At 41.6% G+C, this 15,238-nt stretch overlaps 1 protein-coding gene across 1 annotated transcript in view; it reads left to right on the top strand.

Annotated features, from left to right (window-relative positions):
• LOC133444488 (integrin alpha-11-like) overlaps positions 1-15,238 on the top strand; it is a 107,432-nt gene that overhangs the window by 22,123 nt on the left and 70,071 nt on the right. Inside the window, exons 2-10 of the mRNA XM_061722308.1 lie at positions 194-305; positions 2,406-2,515; positions 2,870-2,961; positions 6,229-6,343; positions 6,574-6,701; positions 7,660-7,808; positions 9,422-9,566; positions 10,690-10,855; positions 14,741-14,811. Of these exons, the coding sequence (XP_061578292.1) occupies positions 194-305; positions 2,406-2,515; positions 2,870-2,961; positions 6,229-6,343; positions 6,574-6,701; positions 7,660-7,808; positions 9,422-9,566; positions 10,690-10,855; positions 14,741-14,811 (1,088 nt within the window). The remainder of the gene's footprint in view (positions 1-193; positions 306-2,405; positions 2,516-2,869; positions 2,962-6,228; positions 6,344-6,573; positions 6,702-7,659; positions 7,809-9,421; positions 9,567-10,689; positions 10,856-14,740; positions 14,812-15,238) is intronic.

The following is a 15,238-nucleotide window of genomic DNA, read 5'->3' on the forward strand; positions in this document are numbered from 1 at the left end:
AGGATTAGTCTAACTTTAACTACATTATCTGTGTGTTTTGGTCCAACTGTTAGAAGGTTGGTTTAGTCCAACTTCAGTTGAACAAATTAAAATGACAGTTCTAGGTTGTTGTTTTTTTTTTTACTAACGTCATGTAAACCCATGACTTGCAATTGGAAATGGTGAAGGAAGCACATTCTCTCCTGTGTTGCAGGTCTCCAGCTCTGTTTCAACTTTGACACAAAGAACTTTAAGATCTTTTCTGGTTCTAAAGACGCAGGGTTTGGATACACAGTTCAGCAGCACGAGGCAGGAGGACGTCGATGGTGAGAATCCCTCTTTATTCAGCCTTCAAGTGTCACCAAACATTCAGAAGTCTTAGGCACCCCCTGTCCAGTTGTTTTATCAAAGCTGACATTACCATATTTATTTATCTTTCAGCATCTTTACTTAAGATACAAATACAAATTTGATAATATTAGAGGTAGAAAGATTAATCAGTGTGACAATTATTGACCATTTTTAGTCATCGGCATCGAACATAGAAAAACCCATCATTTAGGTAAATAAAACTACTCAATGTTCAGTACAAAACCACTATACAAGGAGGTCTGTATCAGAAGACTGCCAATACAGATGTTTAACATGATATAAATCAGGATTCCAGTTTATGTTTAAGAGAGTTGGAGTCCTGGATTTTCAGTTTGAATCTTAAAGCGGCTGTAAAATAAATGTGGATATCTTTAAAACTTTAATAAAACAACAAGATTATAGGTGCAAAGATTTTGGGATAGTTCTAGATTTAAGTGGGAGGTGTAGTTTGTGGATTAGCGGGGAGCTGTCATCTTTTAATCCAGTAAAAGCATCCTGGATTACAAAAAATATTAGAAACCGACACGGTCCACGCGGCAGCGTTCATTGGACTACATTTGGTCCTGATTAGTGGCATTAGCTCAGGATGACTCTGGCTGCCTAACTTTGGTCGAACGGCAACCAGACATTTTCTTTGAGCTTTAGGGCCACGCTTGGCTCTCTATATACATACTTTAATTTCTAAATTCATGTCATTGTCACCATATCTTGCCTATACAACACAAGCCATAAACCATGTGAAGCCCATCTTGTGACCTTTGGGCCATGGTTGGCAAATGTAAGTGCCATAACTGAACCACAAGTGTCAAATGTAGCCAAAATCAGGCCCAATTGTGTCTTCTATCTGAGATATTTGAAAGTATCCTGTTAATTAAAAAAAAAGATTTTGTGGCTCTATTGTACGGTGGCCGACAAGGGCCAAACGCACTGCAACGGCCTAATGCGTCTCAGTTAAGGAAAACGGCTTCAAGTACAGAAACGATTCAAATTCACAAACTCAAAACGAGGTACAAAAAGAGGAACGTGGTGATAGGTCCATTGAGCTGTTACGCTGAGAGCGCCCCCTGCAGGTTTGGAGCACTTCCGGTTATGAAGCGTTTTTCTTTTGAAGATGGTTTCTTGTTTTATATCGTTTTGTGCTTTGCATTGTTTCTCTATTTGCAGCGCGTTCGATGAGGCTGCATTTGTCTTTGTTTTTTGCAGCACGTTTTTTCATTTGCACCACGTTCCTCTTTTTCGTACCTCGTTTTGAGTTTGTGAATTTGAATCGTTTCTGTACTTGAAGCCGTTTTCCTTAACTGAGACGCATTAGGCCGTTGCAGTGCGTTTGGCGTTTGGCCACCGTACTATTGGCCTTCATTCAATTTCTAGATAGAAATGGGGTAGAGAGAGAGAATGGGTGTTGGGTATCTGTTGTAATTGTATTGGTGTTTCGTGTGTTGATTGTCTCGTGATTTATTGTATGTATGTTTTCGGCAACAATGATTATTATCATTCATGCCAATAAAGCCAATTTGAATTTGAAAAAAAAAAAAAATCATTTGAATGGGGACGACATGCAGCAAAGGGCTGCAGTGCAAGAGTTGAACCTGCGACCACTGCAGTACTACTGTTGCCTCTGTACATGGGCAGCTTGCTTTAACCACTGTGCCACCCAGCGGCAATTTTTTAAGCAATCCACATGTTCCTGACCTTAACCAAGTCGTTTTTAAAGCAAACTTGTGATATACTTGTTCTAATCTGACAATAAAAATAATCTCATTACACCTCTAGGTGGCTAACAATTTTATTGTTAATTTGCATTATTTTGTCACACACAATCATTTTGACCTTCTAAGACTTGTTTTTTTTCTTGTTGCTTTGGGCCCCCGTATAAGAAATTAAATATTATGACATAGACACTTGTGTGATGTCCATGTATGTGTACACCAGGTTTTAGAAGGTTAAATGAAAATAACTGACAGTACAGGCATGAAACTGATATTTAAATTGACCTTTCTCTTGATTTTTAGTATGGGTAAAGCATAAAATTACCATTGTGAGTGTATTTTCAGGTTGTTGGTTGGAGCACCCTTTGAATCCACAGGAACGCAGCAGACTGGTGACATCTATAAGTGTCCGCTGGATATCACAAACTCTGTGAACTGCAGCCGACTCAACCTGGGTAAGCAACAACCCACAAATACAGACAGTAGACCCTCTCTGATTTCATTGCTAAACAGAACCTTATAAGAACAACAGCACATGACAAAATATGATACCATTTCATTATTCATTTACCAAAAACTAGATTGAAATGACACAAACACATTTGTACAGGAGATAGAATCTCCTGTAGAGGTCTGAAGGGTCTCCTGTATTCTGGTTCCAATTGTCAGCACCTCACTTTGACCCCTTAAATGTGCATTTTTTGTTTTCTACAAAATGTACTTGAACACACATAACATAACAGGGATTCTGTAAAGAAAATGGACTCTTTGATCGTGACACAGAAGACATCTGTTTGGATCGTTTGCAGGAAAACTTTCACTGGACAACGTATCTGAAAGGAAAGACAAGATGAGGCTAGGAATGACGCTCACCTCCAACCCTAAAGACAGCAGCTTTGTGGTGAGTCATAGACCACACCAAGATGCCATCCACATGAGCTCAGCCCCACTTACAATCACTGATCAAATGAAGAGCATGTGATATTTTTTGTATTTGTGAGTATTAATCATTTTCTAAGGACGCCAATTTCAGAGATTCCTGCTCTAACACCATATATCTGATTTCAAATGAATTGATCTCAGCAACTACAATGTGTATCTGGATAAAAACAAACGAAACACATCTGAAATTCCAGCAGAAGTATACAATTAATTGTAAAAATTGTCAGAGGACAGTAAATGATCATAAAAAGCAGACATATGATTAAATATTTAGTTTTTAGAGCTCATGTTGGTCTGAAAACTTTAGTGAAAACCTAAACACTCTAGAAATCCATTCTAGAGCATCTCATGATTTATTGGACCAAGACTGATGTTCCTGTTGTAGGTCAGAGAACTGTTTTTGAAGACATGGTGACCTGTCCAGGTGTATCTGCCTTTCATCTGAGGAGAGTTAAGAGTTAGACGCCAGCTCTGAACATAAATGTTTGTCAGGGTGCAGAACAACATGAGTTTATGTCATGTGTGGTCTCAGAGTCGACCGTGAATGCATCTTTGCAGCGCCACTCCAATCACTAAACACTCCACCTGTGCTCCTCTCAATACAAGCAGCAGCTTCTCCTCGGTGCCAGATCGTCAGTGGTTTCCCCTCCTGTTCATAGCTAGAGGTTCTCTAGCCTCCAGTGTATAATCCGTTTCTGCTCCACATCTTGCCTCAGCTCACTCCTTCGGGATTTGCTGTCTTGTCGATTTTATGTGCCCTTCCTGGATGTTGGACTCAGGACTGCCTCTGTGGATTTGGTTTGGATTACGGACTTATTTCATAGCCTCTCTTCCTGGATATCCTGGTTGTTACAGATCTCAGTGCCCTTTCCAGCTTTCAGACCTTGGACTGTTCTGTTGATTGGATTTTGGATTTTGGACGTTATTTGGAGCCTCTTGGGCTGTCCTACTGGGACAGACCTTGCCTCTGCTTGCTCTCCCAGGGATCCTGGGACCCCTCCCCCAGTTGGTTCCTTGAACTTAATAAACTTTGACTCCCTTGACTAAGTTTGTGAATCTGACTTCTGTGGGTCCAGTCTGCTATCCCGTTACGTCTTTAGCCTCTGAGACTCAACAATGTTACTGCAGTTCACTGATGGCGTGCACATGGTCTCCATAGATGAACCATGGCAAATTTAAGTGAGTATATAAAAACAGTTTTTCGTTGTCCTCTTACAGGACATCAGTTTCAGGTGGCTGCCAAATTAACTATCTTTAGCTGATCAAAAACTCTCATTGCGTGACTCTAACCATCTGCACCTCAACTTCAAGAAGAAAGACACCTCGCATCTGCAGAACTGGTAAGGAAGTATGGCTTTGTAGGTCCAGAACTGGACAGTCTGACATACAGTATGTGGCAGGAGTACTGAGTAGACTCCTGTCGGCTATGGACAATCCTCTCCATCTACTGAATAGCATTATCTCCAGACGGGAGGAACTGGGGCTGAACCTCACGGAGATATCTGCAGAGGTGCTGTGAGACATTTCCAGCAGGATATACTGTTTAACATCGAGGCAATGGTAGAATCCAAAATAACCGTTGCATTTAGCTGATGCTGGGTTAAAACGGGTGGTTGCTTTGCGAAGCATGGTAGCCAAATTGAGGCCAAAACGGTTTTTTGAACCAGGCTGTAAATATGTTTTTTCTGCTCTAAAGTTGTACATTTTAACCTGGAGGTTGATGGAGATGGACTCGTTTTGCGGCCAGTGGAGGAACTGCAAAGAAACTTGGTTCCGTATGAGCTTCAATGTGGAAGTAAGACGGTTGATGCTTGGTCACTGAGATGCTTTGTTGAGTCTGGTATAGGGTGTCTTGATTATGTGCAGGAACACTGAAATATCAAGATGTTCTGGACAAAAAGTGTACATGTCCAGTGTCATAAAGCCTGGTCTGTCATGGTTGGCCTTCAGTGGTTTTCCACTCCCCTCTCTCCTGCTCACTCCATATGCCAGCCACGCCCACCTCGTCACTCACTCCTTTCACCTGCTTTCCCAGCTGCAGCTCCTCAACAATCAGGACAGCATAAAAGCTCCTCTCTCCTGCACTCTCACTGCCAGATCATCACTCAATGTTTGTAGATGCAAGACCTTCCAGCATTCCCTGTCTTGACTTCCCATTGCCGACCCTGCCTGTTCCTGGATCCTGCCTTGTCCCCTGCTCTCCGTTACTGCCACCGTGTGCTGCATTTGGGTCCGAAACCTCACCCCGTAACATGGTCTCAGTCGCAAGTCATGGGTGCTCCAACAGGATAATGACCCAAAAACCCAACTAAAACCAGCCAAGAACAACTCCAACCAACCAACCAAACACTGGACTATTCTGTCCTTCTATGAGTCATGTTGAACATCTCTGGAAACATCTAGAACTGTGTTTCCCAACCCTGGTCCTCAAGGCCCACTGTCCTGCATGTTTTAGATGTTACCCTGCTTCAGCACACCGTGATACAAGTGGCTGTGTCATCAACAGAATTGTGCAGACCTTGATGACAAGCTAATTAGGACCATTCATTAGAATCAGGTGTGATGATGAAGGGAAACATCTAAAACATGCAGGACAGTGGGCCTTGAGGACCAGGGTTGAGAAACACTGATCTAGAACATGCAGTCTGGACAAGAAACATTCAAAGCTCAGACAGCTGGAGACGTTTGTTCATGAGGACCAGAACACCTGTCTACAGGTGGACAAGTCCCACTGACAGTGTTACACTCTTCATTGGATTGAAGATGTAGATGAAAAAGGTCATAGAATTAAATGTTTAGTTGAGGATCCTTCATATTTGTACAGAGTAGTTTGATTTGTTTGAAACTTATTTTGATGATTCTGTTGAACCACAATTCAACAGGAATATCTAAATGTTCATTGTTTTCATTCAATTATTGTTTACCTTTTACTTTTCTCAATTTGAGGTTATTTCAGTGAAGATCATGGTTTTTTAAAGGGTACTGAAAATTGTGTCCACATCTGTAGATGGGTGGAGTTGTTAAAATCCAAGTAGACTTGCCAGAGAACCAATACAGAACCAACAGACTCCAGAAGAAGACAAAATATCAACATTACAACGACAATGAGTTCACATAGCACAATCAAACATGAAACTTCAAATAACAATAATAGAGACTGTTTTATTTGCATTTGACATGCACACTCTTTTTCTCTTTTGGTCTGTATGCATCTGTGTGTCCTCAGACCTGTGGGCCTCTCTGGTCTCATGAATGTGGAAGTTCTCTATACAGCACAGGAATCTGTGCCAGAGCCAGTTGGAACTTTAAAGCCACACACATCATCACCCCCGCCCTGCAAAGTAACCACCACACATCTATCTATCTATCTATCTATCTATCTATCTATCTATCTATCTATCTATCTATCTATCTATCTATCTATCTATCTATCTATCTATCTATCTATCTATCTATCTATCTATCTATCTATCTATCTATCTATCTATCTATCTATCTATCTATCTATCTATCTATCTATCTATCTATCTATCTATCTATCCTGGGTCTAACTTCATTTTCATTCTTGTAGGGTGTGAGACATTCATGGACATTGTGATTGTTCTGGATGGTTCTAACTCCATTTACCCCTGGTATGAGGTCCAGGACTTTATCACCAACATCTTGCACAAGTTCTACATCCGTCCAGGTCAGACACAGGTTAGTTCATCTGTCTGTCTGTGTATCTGTCTGTCTGTCTGTCTGTCGTTATGCAAGTATAAAAGAACACCCTTTTTTTATTCTAAAGTTGTTACTCATCAGGTTTAAAAACAAACAGAAACCTCTCGGTGCGTCCAAAATGCCATACTAAACAGTATATACTCAAAAAGTATACTTAGGTTCGGCACACTTTTGAGTAAATATCAGTAGTATGCATTAATTTGAACGTACTAATCAGAGCGCACACGGCACGTACTGCCGTTGGGAGGGGGAGTTGTTACCATGGTAACAATTCCTGTCACAGTTAATCAACTTTATTCTACTTATTTCTCTTATGTTTAGGTCAGGATGTCAGCAGGTATCCAACAGACATCCATACAGACAGGTGGAGTCATAGTTCAATGATGGATTTTTATAATTCCATCATTGACATGAATTAGCGGGGCTAATTCATGTCAATGAAGGTCAAGTACTCAAAACCGAGTCAGATGACACCACCCACGACTCTCTAAGATAAGATAAGATGAGATAAGATGAGATAAGATGAGATAAGATAAGATAAGATAAGATAAGATAAGATAAGATAAGATAAGATAAGATAAGATAAGATAAGAGATAAGATAAGATAAACCTTTAATAGTCCCACAGAGGGGAAATTTGCAGTTTACAGCAGCAAAGGGGATAGTGCAAAAACAAGAGGCATCAATAGGAATAGTAATAACACAGTAATAATAACACACTATAAACAGTAAACTGTTATATACAATAATAATAAGAAGAACAAAAATAAATAATAAGAAATACTAGTATATAAAAATATTATTATATATTATATTTACAGATGGATATTTACATAATTGCATGTTGCAGTGAATGATATTGCACATTATTTTATTAATAAAGTTCTGTGATGTTGCGTTTCACAGCTGGACTGAGCTGTTTTGGGGTTTTTTTGCAGGTGGGAGTTGTTCAATATGGTTCTTCGGTGGTCCATGAGTTTGGTTTGGGTGAATACCAGACAGTGGAGGATGTGGTGGACGCTGCCAGGAACATCGACCAGCGGGGAGGAGAGGAAACGAGAACAGCACTGGCGATCAGTGTGGCACGGTAAGACTCTGAGTCAGAGCATGACTCAGCCATTTGTACTGTATGTCAAATTCTGGAAAAGGTAGTTGCAACCAGTTATGTGACCATTTGTATAGAAATTATCTTTTTCTATTATACAGCATTTCTTTTTTTTTTAAAGGTTTTTGTTGCACTAGTGGTCTTAATTGGGAAAGTAGGTAGACAGGAAATGGGCAGAGAGAGGGGGGAAGAGACGCAGTAAAGAACAACAGACAACAGACCAGTAGACTTCTGGAACAATGTCCCCTGCACAGATGAAACCAACGTGGAGATGTTTGGTGAGAACCATGTTTGGAGGAAACCAAACGCAGCATTTCAGCAACTCAGACCCACTTGCAAGCACGATGGTGGAGGGATTATGGCGTGGGTTTGTTTTGCTGCAGAAACTTTCCAATTCAATTTTATTTATATAGCGTCTATTACAAAAGAAGGACATCAGCAGCACACAGACATCCACACAGACGTGTGGAAGCAGCAGTGGGATGATCAGAGGGGAGGACTGCAGGGCAGCATGCAGCTCCCGAAGCTCCGGCCTGCAAACATACACAAAAGAAAAAAAGGGGGCCAGCACAAGAAACTACAAGAACAATGGACAAAAATTATGGCTATGAGATACTTATAATAAATAAAAAATGGATGAGGAGAAGAGAAGAAGAAAAGAGAAGAAGTAAAGAAGGGTGAGAGGCACCGCCCAGTGGATCATGTCGGTGCCCCCCTGCAGCATAAGCCTATAGCAGCATATCTACCACAAAGCTATGTTTGAGACAAACTATTATAGTCTTGTTCTCTAGCTGCAGCTATGACATAGCTATATCTATGACAGCTATATCCCTCACTTTTACTTACAATACTTACTTACTTTTTGGCTTAATCTTTATTAAAAATAAACTCTGTAAATCGTAAAACTGAGGTCGCTTTTTCAAATGCTAGGAGCTGCTATATTTAGATGTTTATTACGTTTATACACACTGAATTAGAGGGAGTACTAACCTTCGTTCATGATGGTATATTAGTGTCTGTTCCACACACTGGTTTTACAAGGATGGATGACATCTCTGGGATGTTTTGTGCTTTAGGAGTTTTATTTGATCTTTGGAGCATTTATGAGCTTCAGGAAACCGCGGCTCCTCTAATCTCTTATCCTGTCATCAGTTCAGAGGGTGAAGGTCAACATTCTCAAAACATAATTTCTCTGACTTCCCAAATTTTAAAGTAGGTTCTAAGTTGTTGGATTCATCAATGAACCAAAAGCATTTCTGCATCTCCTACATGCTCAGGTACATATTTGCAGCATTGAGTCTTCCAGCATCAAATGTGGCTCTGAACTGAGCTGGCTAATATCTTCAGCTTGTTCTATATCTGTGACAAGTCAAACAGATATTTAGTTTTTTATGAAAAGACTGAAACAACAGAGCAAAGAAAGTAAAACCTTTTAGAAGAAAACATCAGTAATGCACCTTCTTGTGTTACACTTTGATAGTCAGGTACCACAGAAGACTAGTAGGTGGTTTACTGGAAAAGCAAACAACAAGAAATGTATGGGTGGCTTGAATGAGGGTTGGATCTGCAGAACATCTTCTAATCTTCTGATGCAGGTCGGAGGCATTCCAGCGAGGTGGCAGACCAGGAGCTAAGAAAGTAATGATTGTAATCACAGATGGTGAATCTCATGATAGTCCTGATCTAGTGAAGGCCGTCAACGACAGCAAGCAAGACAACATCACCATGTACGCCATTGCTGTGAGTTCCTCTTTGACCGTAATGCCAAACATGCTCTACATTTGTTTAAATCATATCTGACAGATTCCAGTTTGTTCATGTACATGAGGTTTCTTCAGAACAGTCGAGGGTCTGCTACGGTGTTCCGCAGGGTTCAGTGCTAGGGCCAATCTTGTTCAGTTTATACATGCAGCCATTGGGAAGTATAATCCAGAATCACGGCATACACTTTCATTGCTATGCTGATGATACGCAGCTCTATTTGTCTATGAAGCCGGATGAAACAGAACCGTTAGCTAAACTTCAGGCATGTCTTAGGAGCATGTCCGACTGGATGTCCACTAACCTTTTACTTCGACATTCTGATGAAACAGAAGTTATTATTTTTGGTCTTAAACACCTTAGGAAGGGATTAGGTGGTGTTACAATGGTCTCCAGTACAACTGTGTGAAACCATGGAGTTATGTCGATCAGGGGTTCTGGTTTAAACAGCATATTATTCAGGTTTGTAAGGCAGCATTCCATCTCTGCAATATCATAAAGATTAGGAACATCCTCTCCCAGAGTGATGCGAAAATATAATTCACGTATTTGTATCTTCTAGACTAGATTACTGTAATGTGTTATTAGCAGGATGTCCAAGTAATTTGCTGAATACGTTCCAGCTGATCCAAAATGCAGCAGCACAAGTCCAACAGCAACAGAGACCACGTCTCTCCAGTGTTAGCCTTCCTCCTTTGGCTCCCTGTAAAACTCAGAATCCAATTCAAAGTTCTGTTACTTATGTATAAAGCCCAAAATGGCCTAGCTCCATGATATTTTCAAGACCTAATAGTACTTTATGTGCCTTATAATGTTTTCAGAGTGCAGGTTTACTCGTAGTTCCTAGAGTATCCAAATGTAGATTTGGAGGGCGGGCGTTCTGCTATCAGGCACCGTTACTATGGAACCAACTTCCAATCTAGGTTAAGGAGGCTGACACCACCTCCACCTTTAAAAGCAAAATTCAAACGTTAGTGTTTAATAAAGCCTATAGTTAGTGTGAAGTTGTTTTTTTTTTTATTATAAATAAATTATAAATATAAAACTGGTGCTGTTCTTTTTGTTTCTGGTCTTCACCGTGTTTCCCATGCAATGTCTTCAGGTCCTGGGTTATTACAACCGACGGGGAATAAACTCTGAAACGTTTATAAAGGAAATCAAGTTTATCGCCAGTGACCCTGATGACGAACATTTCTTCAAAGTGACCGATGAGTCTGCGCTCAAGGACATTGTGGATGCGCTGGGAGAAAGGATATTCTCTCTGGAAGGTCAGAAAATATTCAGCATGCTCAAATATTTTTCTAACTGTGTTCTGAAATCACCTCCTTGAACCGCCACCTTATTGTGGTGGAGGGGTTTGTGTTGCCCAAATGATCCTAGGAGCTATGTTGTCAGGGATTTACGCTTTACGCCCCTGATAGGGTTTCCCATGGCAACCAGGTCCTAGGTGACGGGCCTAAGAGTGATTCACAAGCTTATCATGAAAGAGAAAAAATCAGGGACCAGTATGTCGCCAGGTTTGGCATCACTAGGGCCCCTCCCTGGAGCCAGGCCTGGGATTGGGGCTCGAAGGCGAGTGCCTGGTGCCCATGGGACCCGGCCGGGCTCAGCCTGAAATGGAGACATGGGCCTGCCTTCAAGTAGGCCCACCACCCGCAGGAAAACCATAAGAGGCTTGTGCAATGTGGTCTGGTTAGCAATCGTGGCAGGGTGCCTCGACGACCCAACCCCTGGACCAAAACCTTTGCAGTAGGGACATGGAATGGCACTTCACTGGTGATGAAGGAGCCAGAGCTTGTGTGGGAGGTTGAGAGATACCGGCTAGAGATAGTCAGGCTCACCTCCACACATAGCTTGGGTTCTAGAACTCTAGCTTCTAGAACTTTGGTTCTAGAAGCTTGTTGAAAGGGGCTGGATCTTCCACTACTTTGAAGTTGCCCGGGGTGAGAGGCTGGTGTGGGCTTGTTTATAGCCCCATAGCTCAGCCGCAATGATTGGAGTTTACCCCAGTGAATGGGTTGGTCGCTTCCTTGCGCCTTCGGGTCAGGGAAAGGTCTCTCACTGTTGTTTGTGCCTACGGGCCAAACAGCAGTACAGAGAACCCGGCCTTCTTGGAGTCCCTGAGAGGGGGTACTTGATAGTGCTCCAACTTGGGACTCCATTGTTCTATTCAAATAAATGTTACTTATATACAACAACAGAAGTTGTCTATAGACGCTTTTCCAGTTAGTGGACATCCAGTCCTAGATGTTCCTAAGACATGCCTGAAGTTTAGCTAACGGTTCTGTTTCAACTGGCTTCATAGACAAATAGAGCTGCGTATCATCAGCATAGCAATGAAAGTGTATGCCGTGATTCTGGATTATACTTCCCAACGGCTGCATGTATAAACTGAACAAGATTGGCCCTGGCACTGAACCCTGCTGAACACCATAACAGACCCTCGACTGCTCTGAAGAAACCTCATGTACATGAACAAACTGGAATCTGTCAGATAGATATGATTTAAACCAACCTAAAGCTGTCCCTTTAATCCCAACAACATGCTCTAACCTGTGCAGTAAGTTGCCATGATCTCGAGTGTCAAAAGCAGCACTGTGGTCCAGTAGAACCAGTATGGACGCTAATCCCTTATCTGAGGTCCAGTAGAACCAGTATGGACACTAATCCCTTATCTGAGGTACAGTAGAACCAGTATGGACACTAATCCCTTATCGGAGGTCCAGTAGAACCAGTATGGACACTAATCCCTTATCTGAGGTCCAGTAGAACCAGTATGGACACTAATCCCTTATCTGAGGTACAGTAGAACCAGTATGGACACTAATCCCTTATCTGAGGTCCAGTAGAACCAGTATGGACACTAGTCCCTTATCTGAGGCCATAAGAAGGTCCTTCGTGACTGGAACCAGTGCTGTCTCTGTGCTATGATGCATTCTGAACCCTGACTGAAAAACTCATTTCTATACAAATGGTCAAATAACTGACTTGCAACTACTTTTTCCAGAATTTTAGATACAAATGGAAGGTTGGAAATTGGTCTATAATTAGCTAAGATGTCTGGGTCAAAAGAAGGTTTTTTAAGTAAAGGTTTAATTACTGCAACTTTGAAAACCTGTGGTACATATCCTAAGTTTAGGGATAAGTTGATCTGGTCCAGTATTGTCGTGCCAATAAGATAATTTTTGAATAGTTGAGTCGGGATGGGGTCTAACATACACATGGTCGATTTAGCTCTATTAACGACTGAGGTCAGCTAAGGGAGGTGTATAGGATCGAAACAGTCTAGAGTCAAGTCAGAGCCTAGGGAAGTCACTGAAGCTGAAGAAACGCCCACAACCGCTACCGGGTGGGTCTGGTTGATTTTTTTCTCTAATTCTCATGATTTTACTGTTAAAGGAGCATGAGGCTCCTTTAAGAAATGAGACTCATTAGCGCCACCCTTCACCACGACGGCCGTCGGGGGTACTGCAGCCAACAGCGAAGCCGGCACGGGAGAACGGGGAGAACGCACATGCAGCGTCATGTGACGTCACATCCGCAGGACAGCGCGGGATATTCCGGCCCGGAATTAAAGCACATTTTGCAGCACACAGCCTGTTCAAGGCAACGGAGAGATACGCTAGAGGGCTCATTCGTTTTGGTTTGGAACGCTTCATCTGACATTATTACTAGAAAACTTAAAACATTTACGAATTTTTTTCATAAATCCTGCCTCAATCCTGCCTCAAGCTCCTTTAAAGAAGCTCATAAATTCTTCACTACTGAGAGCTGCAGGAATGCACGGCTCAACAGAGTTGTGACACTTCAGCTTGGCTACAGTGCTGAACAGAAAACATGGGTTACTTTTGTTATCCATTATCAACAATGAATAATAGGCTGTTCTGGTTTCGCGGATTGCTTTTTTTATACAACATTATCTTTCCATACCGATAGGTATCTACAGACTTACAAAAGTACCACTTCCTTTCCATTTTACGCACGTTTTGTTTCAACATGCGGCTATTGATGAATTATACCAGGGAGTTAAGCTCCTGTGGCTAGAAACCCTCCTTTTCAAAGGAGCAACTTCATCTAAAGCTGAATGCAACAAATCAGCAGTGTTACTAGCAAGAAAATCAACATCTGCAGAGGTAGAACCCAGGTCACTGGCCTCGACTACTTCACTATTTTCCACTATCGTAAGGTGAGCAATGGCCTCCCTAAATTTAGCAATAGCTTAATCGGACAAACATCTGCTGAATAAAATGATAATGTTATTTTAAACATGTGACAACAACAGGTGATCATGAGTTATAAATCAGAATCCATGAACGGTTTGGTCTTTGCCAAACCAACTGTATTTATAAAGCACTTTGAAACAGCAGCCGCTGTCCAAAGTGCTGAACATATGAATGACATACGTTTAGAATAAAATAAATAATGTAAAAATAAAAGAAACAAAACATTAGTAAAGAAAAAAGCATGTCCAGATAAAATAAAATCATCATCTCACACTGTGTTGAAAGCCAGCCAGAGGAGCTGGGTCTTCCCCATGAAGAAGCCTATCCAACATGCAACAAACTCCAAAAGTGGGGAGCTGCAACAGCAAACACCCCCCTTACTCTCCACTGTCTTCAATTTGTATAGTTCAGAGTTTCATTAAATCATTTGAGGATCATTTCAACCTTTCAATCTGGATAGATTTTAGTGTGCAACCAAGTAAAAGCTGAACACCTGCAACCTGTTACACCTGAAACACTTTATCACTTGGCATCACTTGAAAACCATTCAGTGTCTGAATGGGGTTTTTTTTACCTCTTAAATCCTGATGTGCTGTGAGATTACATGTGTGGTAGATCTCCTTCAGACCGCATACCTGCCCCACAGGGATCCCGGTGTTGTTGTTGTTGTTGGAAAATGGAAACATTACTAGTGGTAAACTTTAATGACTGATTGGAATGTGTGGCAGGTTAAATGTACCAATTTGATTTATATAAGCAAATTAAATAAAGTGGGTGGCTGTGACATAGTGGGCAGAGTTGTCTGCCCTTAACACTGAACAGAAAACATATTGTGGAAAAACTAGTTGTTGTAATAGTTGAAACTTTGACGTGATGAGGGGGTTAACAGGATCATTCATCTTTACTAAGATGATTTTGCTTGTTTTGCAGGAACCAGCAGTCAGGGTCGAGGGTTCGGGTTGCAGATGGCTCAAGCTGGTTTCTCTTCACATCTAGTAAAAGTAAGTTGTTCACATCAGCAAGTTTTCATGGGGATCAGATCAAGGATACCTGAGGTAGGAAAGACCAAAAACAAGAAGTGAATGACAGAAATAGCGCTATGGACAAACCTAGGTGGTGTATAAATAAGAGTGAGGAGTTACTCTATGCCTCATGGGAGCTCTCCCAGCAGGCCTATAGCAGTAAATATTTATTTGTCAGTATACATCTCACAAAGCACACTGAAATGAATCCTCTGCTTTTACCCCCTCATTAGTTAGACTAAGAGCAGTGGGCTGCCATTTTTCCGGCACCAGGAGAGCAATTCGGGTTAAGGGCCTTGCTCAGGGGTTCAAAGGGGTTCACCTTTGTTGCCATCGGTGACTTGAATCATCCCGGGAACTTGACCTCAAGCCCACCTCTGTAACCTCTAGGTTACCACCCCTTATA

This window comes from Cololabis saira, chromosome 5 (genome assembly GCF_033807715.1).
Source record: "Cololabis saira isolate AMF1-May2022 chromosome 5, fColSai1.1, whole genome shotgun sequence".
NCBI lineage: Eukaryota > Metazoa > Chordata > Actinopteri > Beloniformes > Belonidae > Cololabis > Cololabis saira.